At 45.1% G+C, this 22,344-nt stretch overlaps 1 protein-coding gene across 2 annotated transcripts; it reads left to right on the top strand.

The window, feature by feature from the left end:
• Nucleotides 1–3,650: 3,650 nt before the first annotated feature.
• On the top strand, nt 3,651–21,938 carry LOC311622123 (eukaryotic translation initiation factor 3 subunit C). 2 transcript variants are annotated; one of them, XM_084882920.1, is made up of 21 exons: nt 3,651–3,727; nt 3,863–4,004; nt 5,966–6,031; nt 6,122–6,311; nt 6,884–7,009; nt 7,192–7,246; nt 7,348–7,451; nt 7,789–7,916; nt 10,009–10,168; nt 10,306–10,409; nt 10,861–11,002; nt 11,424–11,549; nt 11,666–11,759; nt 12,527–12,717; nt 12,963–13,187; nt 18,532–18,895; nt 20,939–21,098; nt 21,181–21,246; nt 21,329–21,416; nt 21,515–21,677; nt 21,774–21,938. In XM_084882920.1, the coding sequence occupies exons 2-21, from the start codon at nt 3,904–3,906 to the stop codon at nt 21,854–21,856; spliced, it is 2,736 nt and encodes a 911-aa protein (XP_084739046.1). In that variant the 5' UTR covers nt 3,651–3,727; nt 3,863–3,903; the 3' UTR covers nt 21,857–21,938. The 2 variants fall into 2 exon arrangements, with proteins under 2 accessions (XP_084739046.1, XP_084739045.1); XM_084882919.1 differs by having other exon boundaries at nt 3,657–3,731.
• The last annotated feature ends 406 nt before the right edge of the window (nt 21,939–22,344 follow it).

Here is a 22,344-nt window from a genome sequence, read left to right as displayed (position 1 = left end):
TCCATTCCATCAGAGCATATGTCCAGGTTGCTCAATCCCTGATAGGAGGCGTACAGGGGGCACCTGATTAATATTTCTTTCCCTCTCTCTCTCTTTAAAAAAATCAATTAAAAATATAAGTTTTAGCCCCAGCTTGGGTCACTGGATAGAGTGTCAGCCTGCAGACTGAAGAGTCCCAGGTTCGATTCTGGCCAAGGGCACATGCCTGGGTTGCGGGCTTGATCCCCAGTAGGGGATGTGCAGGAGGCAGCCAATCAGTGATTCTCTCTCATCATTGGTGTTTCTATCTCTCTCTCCCTCTCCCTTCCTCTCTGAAATCAATAGAGAAATATAAATTTTTTTAAATATATGTATATATAATTTTTAAAACAACAGTTGGGCCCTAGCCAGTTTGGATAGAGCATCGACCTGTGGACTAAAGGGTCTCAGGTTCAATTCCAGCCAAGGGCATATGCCCAGGTTGAGGGCTCAATCTCCCCCAGTAGGGGGCGTGCAGGAGACAGCCAATCAATGGTTCTCTCTCATCATTGTTTCTATCTCTCTCCCTTCCTCTCTAACATCAATAAAAAATATATTAAAAAAACAATGACAACAGTTGGTATACTTAGCTGTATGTATGTTGTCTTTCAATAATAAGAACACGTTATTGAAAACATACTATGTGAAATGCATTGAGGGGGATTCTGAGATGTATAAGAAGATACTATCCCTGTCTGGAGCTTGGGGCAATTTGGGGAAATAAAACACACACAAAATAACATAGTATGAGTCAGAAGTTAAATTATCTATGCCTTTCATAAAGTGTTTCAAGATATTTGCTGTTTTTTAAAAAAGATATTTGTTTTTAAAATGAGGCATTGGGTCTTCCAAAGCTGAGACCTCAGTAGCTAGAGATAAGTGAATACTTAGGACTTAACTCCCAGAGAGGAGCCCTAATTCTACCCCTTCTTAACCCCCCACCCCATGCTCCATTCTCTGCCTCCTCTCAATCCACTCTCAATCCACTACCGTGATGAGTGCTGCTGTGGTCAACATTAGAAAACAAAACAACTCTTTTGTGGCCTCCAAATTAGAGGGCTTACTTTCAGGGCCGCACTCTGACACTAGCCCAGCCATCACCTGCCCTTTCAGAGTCTTGGTTTGCTCATCTGTAAAATGAGGTTAGTAATAGCTGCTCTTTCTGCCTACCTGAAGTTTGTCATGAGTTTCAAATGCCTTTATGCATTTGAAATTGCTATTTAAACACCATAATGACCATCAGTGTGCTGCTTGTCGGTTGCATTATTACAGGCCCTGGCAGAGAAGCAACCTGCTAAGGGAAATGTGACGCCCACAGGAACCAGACTGATCAAAGCGCCTCCAGGGTGTACTTCCTGCTCTGGACCGTTGAGGACCCCATTAAAATCCAGGCCTTAACTAAATTCACCCATTTAGCACGCCCATGCGCTGTCCCTCCAGAGTGGCTCAGTGGTTGAATGTGAACACATAAACTAGGAGGTCACAGTTCCCAATCAGGGCACGTGCCCGGGTTGCAGGCTCGATCCCGAGTAGGAGGCATGAAGGAGGCAGCCGATATCAACGATTCTCTCTCATCATTAATGTTTCTATCTCTCTCTCTTTCCCTCTCTCTGAAATCAATAAAAAACACATTTTAGAAATCAATAAAAACACCCATGATCTGAAAACACACAGCCGGCGCCAAGCCCTGGGCATCTCTCAGAGTAGGGGTGTCGAACTCAATCAGAGAAGGGGCCAAAATCTAAAATCCAGCCTAAATCGCGGGCCGAATGGTTTACTGAACAGTCATAAACTGACAATGTCATAAACTGACAGCGGAGTGCAGTGATGACAGCGCGGTGCGGGCCACATTGCAAGGCCTGGCGGGCTGGATTTGGCCCGCGGGCCTTGTGTTTGACACATGTGTCTCAGAGCAAGAGAAAGACCCACCACAAGAAGCAAGAATGTGAGCTGGGACACCTTGCTGCCAGCGCTGAGATTGCCCCGGGACACACACAGTCTGCGTGCAGGAGGAACAAGAAGTGCCGCGCCTTGAGGCTGGACGCGGACAACTTCTTCAACACAGGGATTATTGATGTGTCTACCACGCATCCAACCGCGAACTGGTGCACACCCAACCACAGCGGGAGAGTGCCACTGGGCACTGACCCTGGGCTGCAGGGTGGGGGCCACGCCAACCCCTGAGGAGGAAGAGATTTTAAACAGAAAATGATCAAAGAAAATTCAGGAAAAGTCTGATGGGAGCAGAAAGAATGCCAAGTCAGCCGTCTTCTGGAGGAGCAGCGTGCTTCTCTGGAGAACAGGCCAGTGTGGCCCAGCAGATGGCTCTCTGCTGGCAGGCAAGGAACTGGAGCTGGAGCTGAGGGAAACCAGGCCCTGAAAGGCAAATCAATCCCCTCCCCCATCTTACCCATGTAATGAAGGTGCTCATTGTCCTAAAAACACACAGAAGAAAAACACCCATGTTCTGCTTGGCTCCAGTTATGCAGCCTAGTTTTCTTTCTCAGGTTTTCTTTACTCTGCTGCTCTCATTCCCATCCGTCCTACTCACAAGACCAAATTGTGGCAACTCCAAAATCGTTAGGGTATAGCTCTAAAAGAGCAAAGCTCTCAATGACTGCCATGGCTGGAAGATCATGTTCGGGTTGGAACACAGGCTAGCAATGTAAACGTGAGCAAGTCACTTGACCTCTTAGTATTTCAACATGCTTTTCTTTAAAGTTGGGACAATAATACCTGCATCACAGGATTGTTGTAAAGATTTTTTTTAAATTAATTTCAGAGGGAGGGAGGCAGGGAGAGAGAGAGAAAGAGAGAGAGAGAGAGAGTGAGAGAGAGAGAGAAATTTTGTTGTTTCATCTATTAATGCGTTCATTGGTTGATTCCTGTATGTGCCCTGACCAGCACTGGTTACACAGGTGTGCTAGCTTTGTTATTATTCATCAAGCTGTGTACTTAGGATCTGTCACTTAACTATGTTACATTTTAATAAAAGGTTTACTAAAAAAGCCTCCTTTCTGTTAAATTGGAGTTTTTCATAATGAGTTAAGAAAGAAGTGGTCAAAAAGAGTTTGATATGATTTTTCCTTTGCGCGTTGATCAGGGTCCTGAGAGTAACGGGAAACCACTCTAAAATCAGTAGCTTTACTTTGGTATGCATTTGCATTTCTTCATGTTTCGTGATGGGGATCTTTGTCTCACTCATCCTGCTTTACCCTTTACTTCTGGCCCCCTTGGCAATTTCAGTGATTTCAGAGAGGAAGGGGAAGGGAGAGAGAAACCTCAATGATGAAAAAGAATCATTGATCCATGCCTCCTGCACGCCCCCTACTGTGTGCCCTGACCAGGAATCCAACAGCCATCTCCCGGTTCCTAGGCTGAACCACTGAGCCACGCCGGCCGGGACTGTGCACGCTTTTAAAAAGTAAACTCCTGGCCCTGAGACTCTGATTCCACAGGTGAGGAGTGAGGCTCAAAACCTGTGATTAATAAAGGATGCCAACGCGCCGCCCGATCTGGGAACGTAGAGGTACCGAACTTCCTTCCCAGGGCGCATCCGGCCTATCCCCGCCCCCTGTGTGGCGCGAAGGCCATTGGGAGTTGTAGTTTCCTGGTTTGGTTTTGCCGGCGCTCCGGAAGTGACGTTGATGCCGCCTTCTTTCCTCTCCGCGTTTCCGCTGTTTCGCGGTGTGACTCGCAGGCTCAGCCGGTAGGTATGTCTTGGTCCGCGTGTCTCTAGAAGGGGGGCCTGGGTCGGGGTTCGCGGAGGGACGGCGTTGGGTGGCGGCCGGGAGGCGGCGGCTCGGGCCCCTTCTCGCGGCGCTTCACTCCGGCTCTCCCGCAGGTCCGGCCGCGCCCGCCGCAGCCCCCAGCGCCGCCGCCGCCATGTCGCGGTTTTTTACCACCGGTTCGGACAGCGAGTCCGAGTCGTCCCTGTCCGGGGAGGAGCTCGTCACCAAACCTGTCGGGGGCAACTACGGCAAACAGTGAGTCGGAGGGCCTGCGTCGTGGTGCCCACTCGGGGGGTGCGGGTTCGCGGGCGTGGGGAGGCCGTGCGTGCGCGGGATGGGGGAGGAAGGAGGTGGGAGCGGGCAGGCGGCGAAAGCGGGTTCTGAGGATGTTGAAAGTTTAAGGGACCGGAACAGTGTTGGAGGAACAGCCTTCACGTTTAGGGTGCTGTGAACTGGGAACGCATCGGATACCATGGATGTCCGAGAGGTTTCCCGCTGGCCCGGCCTGTTGCCTCAGCTTCCTAACCGGCCTCCTTGTCCACGGCCTTTGTACAACCCCAACCTCCCCTCCTTACTTCGGCATCGGACGCCAAGTCATAATTATTCCTGCCACCAAAAAAGCACCTTACTGTGGCTCTGAAGCCCAGCCACTGGGCGCTGCGGGCAGGGACTTAAAACATCTGTTATATTCCTGGTGTTTACCTCCGTTTAAACGTCCTTCCCCACCCTGCAAATTAATAATTCTTTTCACCCTTTGAAACAGTGGAATGTTGTTTCTCAACTTTCTGTCATACACATGGCACCATCATCTTTGCCACATTCCTGTCTTCTGTTTAAAAATATACATTGGAAGGCTCTGGTGGGATCGCTCGGTTGGTTAGAGCCTCCTCCTGATACACCAAGGTTGTGGATTTGATCCCAGGTCAGGTGAATCAATGAATGCATAAATAAGTGGAACAACAAATCGATATTTCTCTCAAGTCAATAAACAAGAAAAATAGGTAAATAAATAGATAGCAGCGTTTGGCACAAGGATGATGTGGTGGTGGTGAGGGTATTTGGGGGAAATTAGTAAGATAGAAGAGAGATATTGATAGCTGAATGTTGTCTGTGGTCTGTTTTCTCATCAATAAAGAAAAATGTGGATTGTCCAGCCTGTGTGGTCTGGCGGTTGAGCATCGACCTATTAACCATGAGATCACAGTTCGATTACCAGTTAGGACACATGCCTGGGTTGGGGCTCGATCCCTAGTGGGAGCCATGCAGGAGGCAGCTGATTAATGATTCTCTCTCATCAGTGTTTCTATCTCCCTCTCCCTTCCTCTCTGAAATCAATTTTTAAAATTAAGGGAAAAAAAATACTGGCAGTGGAGGAGTTAAAGCCACTGAGACTTTCTTTGTCCTTGGCCTCTCACACTCTGGAACACATTGTTTTCTAGGACCTAGTTCAGGTACCACCTTCCTGATCACTTGCCCATTCATTCTAGCTAGACTACCCTTTCTCAGCTTCTCTCAGTGCTTCTAAGTGGCTGTCTCCACTTAGAAGTGAAGTTTTGTGGCATAGTACACAGGCACGTTTGTTTACTTTTGAGAGGATAGAGATCTTTGTGTGCTCCACAACATTTCACAAAAGGCCTTACTTGAAGAAGGCTTAAAGCAGGGGTCTTCAAACTACGGCCCGCGGGCCACATGCGGCCCGCAGAGGAGTCTGATCCGGCCCGCCAGGTTTTTTGGGCAGTGAGCGCAGCCGAGGTGTTACAGTAGGAATTAGTAGTTCATATAGTCCGGCCCTCCAGCTCTCTGAGGGACTGTGATCTGGCCCCCACTTTAAAAAGTTTGAGGACCCCTGGCTTAAAGATTGAGTTGTATATGAGGAGGCTATAAAGAGGAAGGATCAAGTGGGGTGAGTGTGGTACCAATGGCCTAAGTCAGTGGTTGGCAAACCGCGGCTTGCGAGCCACATGCGGCTCTGTGGCCCCTTGAGTGTGGCTCTTCCACAAAATACCACGTGTGGGTGCCCACATACAGTGCAATTGAAACTTCATGGCCCATGCGCAGAAGTATCGTACTGTTGATATTTGGCTCTGTTGACTAATGAGTTTGCCGACCACTGGCCTAAGTTACTCAGTTCTATCTTCCCCATCTGAGAAAAGATATGGAGATCACTTGGAAAGACCGGAAATAGAAAGGGAAATTAATGATCTCTGTTCCTTCAGGCCGTTGTTGCTGAGTGAAGATGAAGAAGATACCAAGAGAGTGGTTCGAAGTGCCAAGGACAAGAGGTGAGGCCATGGGGAGCCTCTGAGGCAGTGGCAAATGGGGTGGTTGGTGATGGTGAATGTATCCAATATTCAATTGGTCTCTCAACCCAGGTTTGAGGAGTTGACCAACCTTATCCGGACCATCCGTAATGCCATGAAAATTCGGGATGTCACCAAGTGCCTGGAAGAATTTGAGCTCCTGGGAAAGGCATATGGGAAGGCTAAAAGCATTGTGGACAAGGAAGGTGTCCCCCGGTTCTATATCCGCATCCTGGCTGATCTGGAGGACTATCTTAATGAGGTGTGCCTCCTGTGGGGAAGGGCATCCAAAAGGGAGATGGGCCTGGGGCCTGCTCTAACCTACTTCCGGGATCCTATCTCCTCACATTGTTTCCCAGAACACAGGAATAGGGGGGTAAAGTAAGGAGAAGGACCTTTTTTAGCCAAGAATTTTAATTGTATTTATTTTTACACTCTCTTGGTTATAGTTTTGTACTTTTAGTGGTGATATGTAAAGGGTCTTTTGTTTTTTTAATTGATTCTCCACAGAGAGGAAGGGAGAGGGGTAGAGAGCTAGAAACATAGATGAGAGAGAAACATCGACCAGCTGCCTCCTGCACACCCCCTACTGAGGATGTGCCCGCTACCAATGTACATGCCCTTTGACTGGAATCGCACCTGGGACCTTTCAGTTTGCAGTCTGACGCTCTATCCACTGAGCCAAACCGGTTTCGGCTGTAAAGGGTCTTTTAAAAATAACATGAATAAGGAGTATGGGTGGTGTGCAGATAGACTAAAAAATAGTGGTAAAGCCTGAAATTCAGGAAATACTATTTAGTCTCAGATTCCTTTCTTCTCTCTAATCTCCTTTAGCTATGGGAAGATAAAGAAGGAAAGAAGAAGATGAACAAGAACAACGCCAAGGCCTTAAGCACTCTGCGCCAGAAGATCCGAAAATATAACCGAGATTTTGAATCCCATATTACAAATTACAAGCAGGTGGGGGTGCTAGACACAGACTCTGAACTTTGAGACAGTGACCTCATGACTGAGACAAAACATTTGCAAGTGGAAGCTGTGATTGGAGAAGGAGTCATGACAAGACTAGGGTGGAGGGGTGATATGGTGTGGTGGTTGGTAGGCATCCTTAATTACTTTCTCACTTATTTCCCTCTTTAAAGAACCCTGAGCAGTCTGCAGATGAAGATGCTGAGAAGAATGAGGAGGATTCAGAAGGTGAGAGGGAAGACCCTTACTGCAAATGGTTAGGAAGTCTACAGTCAGTGGTTCCTTTGGCCTGGTTTCTTGGTTCCCTTCAGCCTTGCTCTTCCCACCAGGCTCTTCAGATGAGGATGAGGATGGAGTCAGTGCTGCAGCTTTCTTGAAGAAGAAATCAGAAGCTCCTTCTGGGGAGAGTCGCAAGTTCCTCAAAAAGATGGAGGTCAGAGCCAGGGTTATAATGGGTGATTTGCCTCCCACGGGCCATTCTTAGGAGAAGAAAAGATTCATAGAACCCTAGGATTAGGAGGGGTTGGTTAGTGGAACAGACTTCCTCTTGGATTAGAGCACTGAGTACACTGGAATATGGAAAACTAGATATAAAAACCAGGGGCAAGTCACTGCTCCCTGGTCCTGGTGGTCCAATCTAGCTCTCAATACCCTGATTCCATGAAGAACCACTTGTTCTGATCCTGTAAGCCTCTGAACCGTGTGTTATGGGAGCAGAGAGACTCGTCAATCTCTCCATCTTCTCCCTGCTGATCCTTTTTCCCTCTAAGGATGAAGATGAGGACTCCGAAGACTCAGAAGAGGATGAAGAGTGGGACACAGGCTCAACATCTTCTGACTCGGACTCAGAGGAGGAAGAAGGGAAACAGACCGTGCTGGCCTCAAGATTCCTTAAAAAGTAAGACAAGTCGCACCTCGCCACAGTGGGACGAGTAGGACACCTTTATTTATTTATTTTTTAAATATATTTTATTGATTTTTTTTACAGAGAGGAGGAGAGAGGGATAGATAGGTAGAAACATCGATCAGCTGCCTCCTGCACACCCCCTACTAGGGTTGTGCCCGCAACCAAGGTACATGGCCTTGACCAGAATTGAACCTGGGACCTGACGCTCTATCCACTGAGCCAAACCGGTATCGGCAATAGGACACCTTTAATCTTGAAGGTGGTTGCTTCTTCCATGGAGTCCTTTCAGGTTGTAGATGCCAGCTGCTCCCTTTTCACAAAGGGATCTCAAGTACACTGGAGTCACGTACACTAGTTGCTAAGCTCACAGAACTAATGTGCCCTGAGGATTGGGTTAGAAGGCTCCAGAGTCCAAATACTTAACGATGGCATTATTCACTGCATGTGGACTGAGTGTAAATCTCAGTTGGGCACCGATTAGTTGAGCAATGCTGGACAAGCTATATAACATTTTCAGTCTCTAGTTTCCTCATCTGTAAAAAGGGATGGTACTTAACCCCGTCTCAAGGATAGCTGCAATAGAGAGGTGATACAGAGAAATGGGAGCTCTTAGTGATGGTAGCTATTATTACCTTTATTTCAGAGATCTTCTTAGTGTATACCATAGAACTTGGTATATAGCTAGCCTTCCCGAATTTTACTGGGACAGTCATAGAATGGGAGAGGATTCTGATTTGGATTCTGGTATCAGCCGTTAGTCTTTTATTTAGTAGCTGTACAACTTGGGGTAGTTACTTAAGCTCAGGTTTGTTTGCTCCTTTGAAGTCAGAGTCGTACCTGCCCCTTTGTACTACAGATGAATCAAATACCAAGCTCTAGTAAACACTGCTCAGTTATTTATTTTTCATTGATTTTAGAGAAAGGAAGGGAGAGGGAGAGAAAGATAGAAACACTCATCCACTCATCGATCAGCTGCTTCCTGCACTTCCTCTACTGGGGATAGAGCTCCCAACCGTGGCATGTGCCCTGACTGGGAGTCAAGCCATGACCTCAGGGCTCAACACTGAGCAACACTGACTGGGCAACACTGTTCCTGTAGCAGGCAGAACTATTGCTGCTTTTTGTGTTGCTCTTCTGCTTTTAAAAGTTGGTATTAATGCTGCTTCAGTGAGTAGGGAGTTCCCTGACACTAGAGGGGCCTAGATACAGGCATTTTGTTGAGAAGCTTTTTTTTATTCTTTATTGTTGAAAGTATTACATATCTCTCTTTTTCCCCCCCATTGACCTCTCCCTAGCCGTTCCCACAACCTATTGTCTATGTCTGTGGGGGCTTCAGGGAACACTGGTCAAGTCTGGGAAGCATTGCATATCTGATCTCTTTTTACTCAGAACACTTCTAACACCATATGTGTGGGGGTTTGTCTCACACCAACCAGTTCTCCAGCTCTCTGGACACCAACTAGGTGTGTTCAGCATTTCAGTTCAGCTCTGACACTAACTACCCAGAATTAGTGTAGACCTCACAAGTTAAGGGCTCAGTCCCACAAGACTGCCCACCTCAGACACCAGTTGCAAGTCCCAAGTTTGGCACCTGTACTTCTGGCCAACCAGCTATAAATTCAAAGTTCCCACAATCCCTTCCTCAGGTTCAGAAATAGAATGACTCATAAAACTTAGGAAAGCCTTTTTACTAGCCACCAACTAATCAGCTTAAGATTTGTTCCCAGGTCAGTGTGGACAGAGCAGTTAGAGTCAGAGAACAACTATATTTCTTATGGATTCTCTGGGAAACTTTAGTGATCAGCTGTGGAGCAGTATGACAGGTTATTTCTGTGTGTGCAGGGGCCTGGTGCCTCTGCCTTATTAGACCAGGCCATATTGTTCCCTTCATAAGAGTTTCCTGGTGCAAAATGGTGCCGTGCCTTGGAAAGTTGTCCAGCAGATTCAGTGCTTAGTGGTCCTTGTGGTTGTGGTTAACTTCAGGTCATTCTTGTAGAGTGTAGCTTGGATGCAGGACTCTGCAGAGGAAAGGAGCTTCGTGGGAGGAGGGGACTGGTCTTTCATTTCCTGCGTCTCCCGACAGAGCCCCGGCCACAGAGGAGGACAAGAAGGCTGCTGAGAAGAAACGGGAGGACAAAGCCAAGAAGAAGCACGATAGGAAGTCTAAGCGCTTGGATGAGGAGGAGGAGGACAATGAAGGCGGGGAGTGGGAGAAGGTCCGAGGTGGAGTGCCCCTCGTGAAGGTGAGAATTTCCGAATTAAAATGAATTGGGAAACAGTTTGGAAGAGCAGACAGGCCCAGTCTGGTTGGGTTGGGAGAAAAGTTAAGGCAAAAGTAGATTCCTGTTGGCTTGCACATGACATGATCTTTGTTGCCTAGGAGAAACCAAAAATGTTTGCCAAGGGGACTGAGATCACCCATGCTGTTGTCATCAAGAAACTGAATGAGATCCTGCAGGCACGAGGCAAGAAAGGAACTGATCGGTGAGATTCGTGTATCTGGGTTGTGGGACTACAGGGTGAAGGCTCTCTTCTCTTAAGACACAGGGTGGATGTTGATGTATAAATAGTGCTGTTTTGGGAAGGTGTGTGTGTGGCTCCATAGAAGGAATGGTCTTCGAGAACCATCCAGCCTATTGTTCTGCTGCTTACTTTCCCTTTGACCTTAAGCTAATCACTTGTCCTTCTAGGACCATTTTCCCCATGTATAAAACGGGAATAATGTTCACCTTCTAATGGTGCCTAAAGAGAATGATAGCTTGTTAGCATCAGTGCTGTTTCTGTTTGAAATTTATGAAGGAGAAGCAGGTGTACAGGAGGTGAGGATGGGGTGTTAGGAATGAAGCTGCCTCACTTATCCAAAGGAAGCACGCTGTATGGCAGGATGAGATTTCTGACTTGTCTTTGATGCCTCACCCTGTTCTGGACCCTCTAGTGCATCCCAGATTGAGCTGCTACAACTGCTGGTTCAGATTGCTTCTGAAAACAACCTTGGGGAGGGTGTCGCCATTAAGATCAAGTTCAATATCATCGCCTCTCTCTACGACTACAATCCCAACCTGGCTACATACATGAAGGTGAGGGCAATAAAGAGGAGCGTTCCAGGGCTGAGCTGGTGGATTAGCGGAAGGTGCCAGAGTCTTAAAACTCAAGGGCTGTGGCTCTAGCTGGTTTGGCTCAGTGGATAGAGTGTCAGCCTGTGGACTGAAAGGTCCCGGATTCGATTCCAGTTAAGGGCACCTGCCTGGGTTTCAGGCTCCATCTCCGATGGGGAGCGTGCAGGAGGCAGCCGATCAATGATTCTCATATTTGATGTTTCTCTCTCTCCCTCTCACTTCCTCTCTGAAATCAATAAAAATATATTTAAGAAATAAAAACTCAAGGGCTGTGGAAACAGCCTTAGAGTTGAAGGCTCTGTGCGTTCTGGTGAAGGGGCTTTTGGGAGGCACCTGCTCATTCCCCTTGCACACCTCTGACTGCCATCTGATCTCTTGGCAGCCCGAGATGTGGCAGAAGTGCCTGGATTGCATCAATGAGCTGATGGACATCCTGTTTGCAAATCCCAACATCTTTGTTGGAGAGAACATTCTGGAAGAGAGTGAGAACCTGCATAATGCTGACCAGGTAAAGAGGAATTGGCAGGCTAACTGGAGATGTGAATGTTGTCTGCTTTGAGAAAGCTTGGAGGAAATAACAATTGAAGTATGGGCTGGTTGTTTACTACTACTTTGCCTTTTCAGCCACTGCGTGTCCGTGGCTGTATCCTAACTCTGGTGGAACGGATGGATGAAGAATTTACCAAAATAATGCAGAATACTGACCCTCACTCCCAAGGTGAGCCTGAGCAAGCATGGGTGTCAGTGAGATGTGAAGAACTAAAACTAAGGATATACTAAATGAGCATTTGGAAAGCATTCTCTCTAGAGGAGGACTCTGGCAGGCTTGAGACACTGGGTTCCTCTCTCATAAGTTCTGCTTCAGTAGGGCTGAGTGAGGCCTCAAATTTGCTTTTCCAACATGTTTCTAGGTGGTGCTGTTGGTCTGTGAATTACACTTTCAGAATAATTGGGTTTTGGCCTCTGCCCTTTTGACTTGTTTAGCTTGGATCAGGGACATTGGGGTGGGGAAAATACAGGACATTTCCAGAGTAAAATGTGAATGCCCACATGTGCCCACTGAGTCAGGGGTGTTCGAGCTCAACGCCTTCATGCTCACGGAGTTTATTTAACATTCGGTGCTGGGGGCAGCAGTAGACCTATGGTCTTTCCAAATAAACAAAGGAGATAATTTTAGGTGATGTAAACTGAATGAGAAATTCAAATTGGGGCCTGAGGTAAGCCTGGAAGAGTCGCAGTTGTAGATAACGGTTGAACAGAGCATCCTTAGGTAGAGGCATGTGAGGTGAGACCGGAATGAGGAGGAGGGGCGTTAGTCGGGGGAGGAATTAGCAGAAGAGAAGGCCTAACAGGAGGAACAGAAAGTGAGCTTGACGGCATCTGATGGGTGCGGAAAACGTACATAGGCGACTGGATTGGTCAGGGCCAGACGGCTGAGAAAGCCTGGGTGCCTGGCTGAGCTGAGGGTGGTGCTCTCCCTGCCAGAGTATGTGGAGCACCTGAAGGATGAGGCGAAGGTGTGTGCCATCATTGAGCGTGTGCAGCACTACCTGGAGGAGAAGGGGACTACTGAGGAGATCTGCCGGGTCTACCTGAGGCGCATTCTCCACACCTACTACAAGTTTGATTACAAGGCCCATCAACGGCAGCTCACCCTCCCTGAGGGCTCCTCAAAGGTGAGTGCCTGGCCAAGGGGCAGAGGGACACGTCTGTCTGTCCTACATGTGTGTCAGGTGTTGATGGCAAACCTTCCATTCCCTGTTAACTTCCTGAAGTGGAGCAGGAGGGAAAATGGGAACGGCGAGGCTGGGTGGAGTCTCATTTGGTGGTTAATGCCCAAATCGTTAGACCCATCGTCCTTGTCTGTCCCTCCTCTTCCCCTCACCAAACATTAACATCACCCCGCTCCCCTGCCCCCCAGTCTGACCAAGATCAGGCAGAAAATGAGGGCGAGGACTCGGCTCTGCTGATGGAGAGACTTTGCAAGTACATCTATGCCAAAGACCGCACAGACCGAATTCGCACGTGCGCCATCCTCTGCCATATCTACCATCATGCCCTGCACTCCCGCTGGTACCAGGCCCGGGACCTCATGCTTATGAGCCACCTACAAGACAACATTCAGCACGCAGACCCTCCAGTACAGGTAGGATGAGCAGACGCTCTGGCTTTAGTGGCAAAGGGAAGACCAGGCCAGGTCCCGATTGGGGCAGAATGGCTCAATCAAATTAGTCACTTTAGCTAACTCAGATATAAGTAAACCTTTGATCTTTCCCAGTTGCCAGCATTCTTTGATCCTCCTGCATATTAACATTTTATTGTACTGGTCCAACAGCATTAGAGTCCTCTGGGATAGAGATTTGGGTTCAGCTAACACTTATTATTCCTACAATGTGTCTACTTTGGAACATTAGGTGATCATCTTGTTTAAAAAGGTGAAAAGAACTATTTAAGAAGTAGTCAAACCAATTGGAAGACAGGGATCCAAATGTAGTGTGATATGTTGGCACACAACAGTGGAGCAACTAATTTTGTGTGTGTGGCTGTTTTGTGAGGGCATTTAAAGCTGTGTCTTTAAATGTGTGCTTAAAATAATTAGTATTCGGGGACCCTTTTCCCCCTCCCTAAGTGGGAGTCATTTCTGTGGGACTCTTTCCCTCTCCCCACGTAGGCATCTATAAATCTCCACCTTTACTATAAAAAAATAATAATAATTAATATTCATGTGGTGAACATTTGGTAAACCTTTTTGGTGGCGGTTTTTAAAAAGCACTTTCATTTGTTCTTTTTTACTTCATTGTATGAACTTTTTCTTTTCAATTATAATTTACTTTTATATTAGTTTCAGGTGTACAAAGTGTTTCCCCCTGATAATACTGGTGCCACTTGGCACCATACATCGTTGATTATTTGTCCTCCGCTGGTTGGTTGATTTGTTATATTGTTCTTCACTTATAAGTGAAATCACATGGTATTTGTCTTTCTCTGACTGATTTTACTTCTCTTAATAACTTTCTAGGCCTATCCATACTGTCACAAATGATAAAATTTTCTTTTTTGTGTCAGAGTAATATTTCATTGTATAAATGTACCACAGCTTTTTTATCTGCTTGTCTATTGATGGACACTTGGGCTGCTCTCATAGCTTGGCTTTTGTAAATAATGCTGCAATGAATATAGGGGTGCATATATTCTTTTGAAGTAGTGTTTTGGGTTTCTTCTGATATATTCTCGGAAGTGGAGTCACTGGATCATAAGGCAGTTCCATTTTAAATTTTGGGGGGAACCTCCATACTGCTTTCCACAGTGGCTGCACCAGTCTGCATTCCCAACAAGTTTCCCTTTTTCCAGATCCTCTCCAACACTCGTTGAGTTATTGATGGCAGCCATTCTGACAGTTATGAGGTGATATCTCACTGTGGTTTTAATTTGCATTTCTCTGATGATTAGTAATGTTGAGCATCTTTTTATGTCTTTTGGCCATCTGTATGTCCACTTTGGAGAAGTGTCTATTCGGGTCCTTTGCCCATTTTTAAATTGGACTGTTTGGTGTTTTTGGTGTTGAGTTATATGAGTTCTTATAAATTTTGGGTATTAATCCCTTATTAGATGTATCACTGGTGAATATGCTCTCGTTCAGTGGGTTGACTTCATTTTATTGATGCTTTGCTGTGCAAAAACTTTAGTTTGATGTGATGTAGTCCCGTTTGTTTATTTAGTCTTTTGTTTCCCTTTCCCAAGAAGCTATATCAGAAAAAATATTTACTAAGAGAAATGTCCAAGATTTTGTTGCCTTTGTTTTCTTCTAGGATTGTTATAGTTGCAGGTCTTACGTGTAAGTCTTTTAATTAATTTTTAGTTTATTCTTGTGTATAGTGTAAGAATGTGGGGGCAGTTTCAATTTTTTGCACGTATCTGTCCAACTCTTTAGTTTATTGAATAGACTCTTTAGCCCCATTGTATATTCTTGCCTCTTTTGTTGAATATTAATTGGCTACAAATGTGTGGGTTTATTTCTGAACTCTCTATTCCATTGATCTATATCTGTTTTTATGCCAGAACCATACTGTTTTAATTACAAGTTCTTAATCTATTTTTGTTTTTGATAGATTGCTGGTGTATTTCCAGTTTTTAAATGAAGCTGCTGTGAACAATAATGTATGAGTCTTTGTGTGGATATGTTTTCTCTTGGGTAATACTTAAGAGTAGAATTGCTGCCGAAACCGGTTTGGCTCAGTGGATAGAGCGTCGGCCTGTGGACTGAAAGGTCCCAGGTTCGATTCCTTCCAGTCAAGGGCATGTACCTTAGTTGCGGGCACATCCCCAGGAGGGGGTGTGCAAGAGGCAGCTGATCGGTGTTTCTCTCTCATCAATGTTTCTACCTCTCTATCCCTCTCTCTTCCTCTCTGTAAAAAATAAAAAAAATATATTAAAAAAAAAAAGAGTAGAATTGCTGTAGTTGTATGTTTGGATTTATTAGAAACTGAGGTGGTTGGTTCCTTGTCATTTTATATTCCTACGAGTAATGTGTGAGTGTTCCTTGTTAATGTTTTATATTGTAGGTCTTTTTTAATTTTAGCCATATTGGTGGTTGTGTAATGGAATCCCATGGTGTTCTTAAAACTCTTAAAATTGATTTTTTTTGTTGTTGATTTGTCCTTTATATGTCTTCTTTCATAAAATGTCTGATCAACTTTTGCTTATTGTTTTTGTTCGTTTGTTAATTCTCACCGGAGGATATTGATTTTTAGAAAGAGTTGAAGGGAAGGAGAGAGAAAGAGAAACATTGATGCCAGACAAATCAATGGGTTGTCTCCTCTCTCCCCACATGCCCTCCTGGCCAAGTATCCGAGCCTGCATTGGAGGTATGTGCCCTTGACAGGAATTGAACCCTTCAATCCACAAGCTGATGATGCTGTGACTACTGAGCCACACTGGCTAGGGCAACTTCTGCCTACTGCTTTTAAAGATTGGATTGTTCGTCTTTTTATTATTGAGTTGTAGGAATTCTTTATATATCCTGGATGCCAGCCTTTTGTCAGGTCAAAGTTTTCCAAATAATCTTCCATTTTGTGCTTTGCTTATTCATTTTCTTAACCATTCCTTTTGGTGTAGTCTGGCTTATCGGTTTTTTTGTTTATGGTTATTTTCTGGGTCCTAGTGACAGAAACCTTTGCCTACTTGCAATTCATGAAGATATTCTTTTCCTTTTTTCTTTTTCTTTTTTTTTTTTAAGTTCTTAATGGTTTTACCTTTCACATTTAAATCTGATTTTTGCATATGGTGTGAAGTCAGGGTCAGTGACTGTCTATCCCTATTGTATTGCTTTGGTGCTTTTGTGAAATACTGCTTGACCCTTAAAGTGTGCATGTGTTTCTGGGCTCTATTCTGTTCCATTCATTCATGTTTTTGTCTGCCATTCTAATACTGTCTTGATTGCTGTGCCTTTAGAGTAACTCTCAAAGTCAACTTCTGTTTTGGAATGATTTGGATATTTTTTATCTTTGCATTTCCACATAAATTTTAGAGTCAGCTTGTCAGTTTCTACAAAAAACACCTGCTGGGATTTTATCAAATCTATAAAACAATGTTAGGGAAATTCACATGTTAATAAGTAAACATTGAATCTTTCAGTCTTACATGTTATCTCTTCATTTATTTTCTTCAGTTTCTCTCTGCAAAGTTGGAAGTATTAGACATCTTTTTAAAAATTTTTCCCAAATATCATGTGATACTTGACGCTTTTGTAAATATAATTTTTTTTTCAATTGCATTTTTCAATTGTTAATTACCAGTGTATCCTACCATTTTGCTAAGTTCACTTAGCTCTAATACAGTCATGCACTGCTTAATGAGAGGAATACATTCTAAGAAATGCGTTGTTAGCTCTAGTATTTTGGTCAATATCCTTTTTCAGATTGATCCAAGTTCAATGAGAATTTATGTTAAAACAGATAGTGAATTTTGTCAAAAGCTTTTTCTGCATCTATTGAAATGATATACAGTTAATTTCTCCTTTGTTCTGTTTATTTGGTGAATAACCATGATTTTAGATTTTTATATAAGCCTTTCATTCCTGAAATATATCCTACTTAGTCAAGATTTATTATCTCTTTTAAATGTTGCTAGATTCTGTTTACTAATAATTTTAAAGGCTTTTTGTATCTGTTTATGTCTGATAATGACCTCTGTGTGTTTGCTATTATTAATACTTAGTCTTTCTCCCCCTTAAAAAAGTCTGTGTTGCTTACAATCTAACCTTCTTAATTAGTGGCAAGTCCATTTTTCAGTTGCGGAAGTCAGAAATTTTGGCATCCTCCATGATTCTTGTTTTCCTCTCACATACTACACCTGCTTCCCTCTGGTCTAAGCCACCATCATCTTGGTGTCTCTCTGCTTCTGACCTTCAGGCTCTTCTTTAAAAAAAAAACTATTGTGTTGCGGTTTTTTTTACATATGTCCCTTCCCCCCTCCATCCCCACATTGACTGCGTCTAGCCCACCATCCCCCGGAAGGCTATTTTTATTTTTATTTTTTTTTAATATACAGGTCGGTTTTTTTAAATATATTTTATTCATTTTTTTACAGAGAGGAAGGGAGAGGTATAGAGAGTTAGAAACATTGATGAGAGAGAAACATCGATCAGCCGCCTCCTGCACACCCCCTACTGGGGATGTGCCTGCAACCAAGGTATATGCCCTTGACCGGAATCGAACCTGGGACCCTTCAGTCCACAGGCTGATGCTCTATCCACTGAGCCAAATCGGCCAGGGCCCAAAGGCTATTCTTTTTTTTTCTTTTTTTCCTTTTTTCCAAAGGCTATTCTTAATACAGTGGCCAAAGTAGCCATATTAAATTAAGTCAGATTATATCACTTATTTGCTCAAAACCTTCCCACGGTTTTCCATCTTAAAACTCTTAACCTGGCTTACATGGCTGTGTGTTTGCTCAGCCTCTGGTTTATGATCGCATCTTTTTATCAGCTGTGGCCATTTCACATTCCTGTTTCTCAAGTACACCTGGCACAACTCTTGCACATGGCCTTTGCCTTTGCTTTTCCTTTTTCCTACAATGCTCTTCTCCAAGTTATCTGTAGGACTTGCTCCCTCTTTTTCTATTAGGTATTTATTTAAACATTCCCATCAAGATGTGGCCTTCCCTAGTTATCCCTTATAAAATTATGAGCTCCCACCACTACCACCATCACATAAACTCCCTTAATTTCCTCCTCTGCTTTATTTTTCTTCTAGCACGAGTCCCACATGTATACTGTGGCTTTGTGGTTCTTTCTCTTCCACACCCTTTCCCTAGAATGGGAACTCTGTGGTGGAGCAGGGGCTTGTCTGTTTTGTTCTCAGTCCCATCCTGTTGCCTAGTGCTTACCACATCAGTGTATCATTCGTTGAGTATTTGTATGTTTGTTGAATGAACAACTGGAAATGACTTGCCCTGTCACTGTCACCTCTGAGTGCATCATCCTTTGCTCCCAGATCCTGTACAACCGCACCATGGTGCAGCTGGGCATCTGTGCCTTCCGCCAAGGCCTGACCAAGGACGCCCACAACGCCCTGCTGGACATCCAGTCCAGCGGCCGCGCCAAGGAGCTCCTGGGCCAGGGCCTGCTGCTGCGCAGCCTCCAGGAGCGCAACCAGGAGCAGGAGAAGGTGGAGCGGCGCCGGCAGGTGCCCTTCCACCTGCACATCAACCTGGAGCTGCTGGAGTGTGTTTACCTGGTGTCTGCCATGCTCCTGGAGATCCCCTACATGGCCGCCCACGAAAGTGATGCCCGCCGACGCATGATCAGCAAGCAGTTCCATCACCAGCTGCGGGTGGGCGAGCGGCAGCCCCTGCTGGGTGAGTGAGGCTCCGTAGTGGAACAAACTTCCCTTCTTTGTTCCTTGATTACTTTTTTTTTTTTTAAGTGTTTTTATTTATTTCAGAGAGAGAAAGGGAGAGGGAGAGATGGAAACATCAGTGATGAGGGAGAATTAATTGGTTGGCTGCCTTCTGCACACTCCCTACTGGGGATCAAGCCCACAGCCTGGGCATGTGCCCTGACCAGGTATTGTAGCGTGACCTGCAGATCAGCCAGGCTGATTTATCGATTACTTTTAATAAAAGGATTAAGAGAAGCTAAAGAGAATAATTTGATTCCATTTGATTTAATGACATCTTCATAAAGAACCTTAAGCCATCGTTTTTACTTAATAGTTTCTGTAATGTCTCACCATAGGATACATTGTTCTGTTTTACAAATTAAGCTCCCTGCTTTCTGTTATTCTCCATTTCAGTCTGCTTGTCAGCCTTATCTTTCTATAGAATTTATAATGCCATACACCCCACACCTTATCATTGCCTACAGAATAAAGCTCGCTCTCCTTAGTCATTAAGGCAAACTCATGACCTGTTTCCAGTGGTATTTCTTATTTAATATAAATTTACATAGTGCTTTTTTTCTGTCTGGTACTGTAAAAATAATTTATATATTCTTTATTACTAATAACTCTGTAATGTAGATACTATTATTACCCCCTTTTTCTTTATTAAGAAATTGAGTCATGGAAGTTAAGTGACTTGCCTAACTAACATAGCTAATGTGTGGCTCTCTAACCTTTTTTCCTTTTTCCCCTTCGCATTATTTTTAGCCAACCAGTTAGACCCGTGGCATTCAAGAATCTAACATTGGCCTCTCTAATCACTTCTGAAAAGTCTGATCCATAAATCCAGCAGTTGAGTGAGTTGTGATTTCACTGGGAAAGGAATTTGAATTGTGTCCTTCCAGTGGGGTTAAAAGATTTGGCGAGTGAGCCAGGCTTACTGTTCGCAGCTGCATCCCTTTATAGATCTGTCCTCTGCTGGTTGTGTGTGTGGTCCTGTTGAAATGCCCCTGAGGCAGGTTTTGTTTGGCTTCTGTCGTGATACTTGCTTTAATTGGACATTTCCAGCGAAAGCCTGTGTTTCCAGCATCTCTTGGGGCTCTGGTTCACCACAGTTCCTGCCGTTGCGCGTCAGTGCCTGCAGTGGAGCCAGAAGCCAGTTTCTGTTTTAGCTCTATGCTACTGATTTGTAGAGAAGTATCCTTCAAACCTCTAACCTTGCCTAATTTTCAGAAGTGATCAAATGGAAGCTAACACAAAAGGGTTGTGTGTCTTTCCTTATACTTAGCCCTATCCATACATTTCTACTGGCCTCAACCGTGAACATGCTTAAGCTTGTTGTCCCTGTTTTAGGTTGGGCCCTGCTCATGGTTCCCTTCATCTGCCATCCATTTCCAGTCGTGGCGCTTTTATACTTTATTGTCTGTTGTGAGTTCCAGCTACTCTTGTTGGCCATGTCTATCTTCCTGGCTTGTTTCTCACAACTATACTTTGGGGGCCCAAATCCATCAGCATATCAAACCCATGATTTATTAAAATCTAAAGTGAAGCTAAATTTTTTTTAAGAAAAGGAGTGAGCCACTTTAAAGAAAAATAATCTCATAACAGTGTGATATATAGTAGATATGGCAAAAATCATGAAGGTGGTATTAAGAAGGAAGGAAGTTGGATAACTACCATTCCAGTTGAGATGTTAATTTTTTTAGGTCAAGGATCCTTATAAGAATCTGATGAAAACTATGGACCCTTTTTCTAGGATAATACTCATAAGGACACACAAAGCAATTTGTCAACATTTTCAAAGAGGTCACTAGTTCCCTAAGCACATCATGGGCTGATTTAGTCTAAATCTAAATCAACTTATTCTGGTGGTACAGGACTTACACAGTCACGTGATATTTAGTGGAGAGAGAGAGAGGAAGGTCTCCAGGCCTGTGTTCCTCCTGGAACAGTGCTTGCTCATGGGGGCCAGAACCTGGTGCCCGGTTTCCTAGCCCCTGCCTCATTCCCAACCTTTCAGGACCCCCCGAATCAATGAGGGAACATGTAGTCGCTGCCTCAAAGGCTATGAAGATGGGTGACTGGAAGACTTGCCACAGTTTTATTATCAATGAGAAAATGAATGGCAAAGTGTGGGACCTTTTCCCTGAAGCTGACAAAGTCCGAACCATGCTGGTGAGGTGAGCCGAGAGGGGAAACGTGGTGGGTGGCGAATAAGACTGGTTGGTCTCCTTCCCTGAAGATCTCTTCTGTATCCCATAGGAAGATCCAGGAGGAGTCACTGCGGACCTACCTCTTCACCTACAGCAGCGTCTATGACTCCATCAGGTAGGATTAGCCCTGAGGAAGCAGAGCGGCCCCAGCTTTGTGGTCGCAGATCTTAGTTGCTCCCCATCTTCTTTCTCCCCAGCATGGAGACACTGTCTGACATGTTTGAGCTGGACCTCCCCACTGTGCACTCCATCATTAGCAAGATGATCATTAATGAGGAGTTGATGGTAAGGGCCAGGGATGGTGAATGGGCAGGTGAGTCATGGGGAGTTTGGATGGAGCGGTCTGATCTGTGTCACGTCCCTGTCTGTATCATTCCCATCAGGCCTCCTTGGACCAGCCAACACAGACGGTGGTGATGCACCGCACGGAGCCCACTGCCCAACAGAACCTGGCGCTGCAGCTGGCGGAAAAGCTGGGCAGCCTGGTGGAAAACAATGAGCGGGTGTTTGACCACAAGCAGGGTACCTACGGCGGCTACTTCCGAGGTAAGTGGTTCCATCCCCTTTGCTCTCCCGGCGTCCTGGCTCCCTTGCTGTCTCCCCTGGCATTCACTCCCTCCCCTTCCCATCTCTCTCCTGCAGACCAGAAGGACGGCTACCGCAAAAACGAAGGCTACATGCGTCGGGGTGGCTACCGCCAGCAGCAGTCTCAGACAGCCTACTGATCACTTCCGTCCCCGTGGCTAGACCATTCAGCAACCTTTAAGTCCTAAACCACCCCATCATTAAAGGTCTATTTAAACTAGTGATAGTCCTGTCTGCCTGCATGTCGCCACAGAGGTGTGTTGGCAGTTCATTTGTTAATTTTATTTCTTAGCTTCTACCATATGACAGGCACAAGGCAGAAATAACCAGTGCATGTTTCTGACTTCAAAGAACTTGCTGCTCTTTTGCATTTAACAGAAAATTGTAGCAACGTGGTAAGTTGTAACAGGGGTGAAGAAAAGGTGGTGGATATATTGAGCAGGATATGACTGTGGGGCATAAATATCAGAAAACGAAACAGTAGGCAGTAGCAGTGGCTGGTCCTTGCAGGTGGATGGGTGGTGATGCACCATCAGGAAAAGGAGGCTTAGCCTCAACCTGTGTGAAGTTGGTCCTTGGACCAGTGTGGGCCTGCAGTTAGTCTGTGACCAAACAGGCACCACAGTTA

This window comes from Pipistrellus hanaki (assembly GCF_964339955.1).
Source record: "Pipistrellus hanaki genome assembly, chromosome: 4".
In the NCBI taxonomy this organism is placed as follows: Eukaryota; Metazoa; Chordata; class Mammalia; order Chiroptera; family Vespertilionidae; genus Pipistrellus; species Pipistrellus hanaki.
Note: the sequence above shows the minus strand (reverse complement) of the source record. Positions and strands in the feature narration are given on the sequence as shown.

Coding starts and splice junctions, on each gene's coding strand:
- LOC311622123 (XM_084882920.1), top strand. CDS start 3,904: ATGTCGCGGTTTTTTACCACCGGTTCGGACAGCGAGTCCGAGTCGTCC. Junction 6,312..6,883: donor TGGAGGACTATCTTAATGAG/GTGTGCCTCCTG, acceptor AATCTCCTTTAG/CTATGGGAAGATAAAGAAGG. Junction 11,003..11,423: donor ACCTGGCTACATACATGAAG/GTGAGGGCAATA, acceptor ATCTCTTGGCAG/CCCGAGATGTGGCAGAAGTG.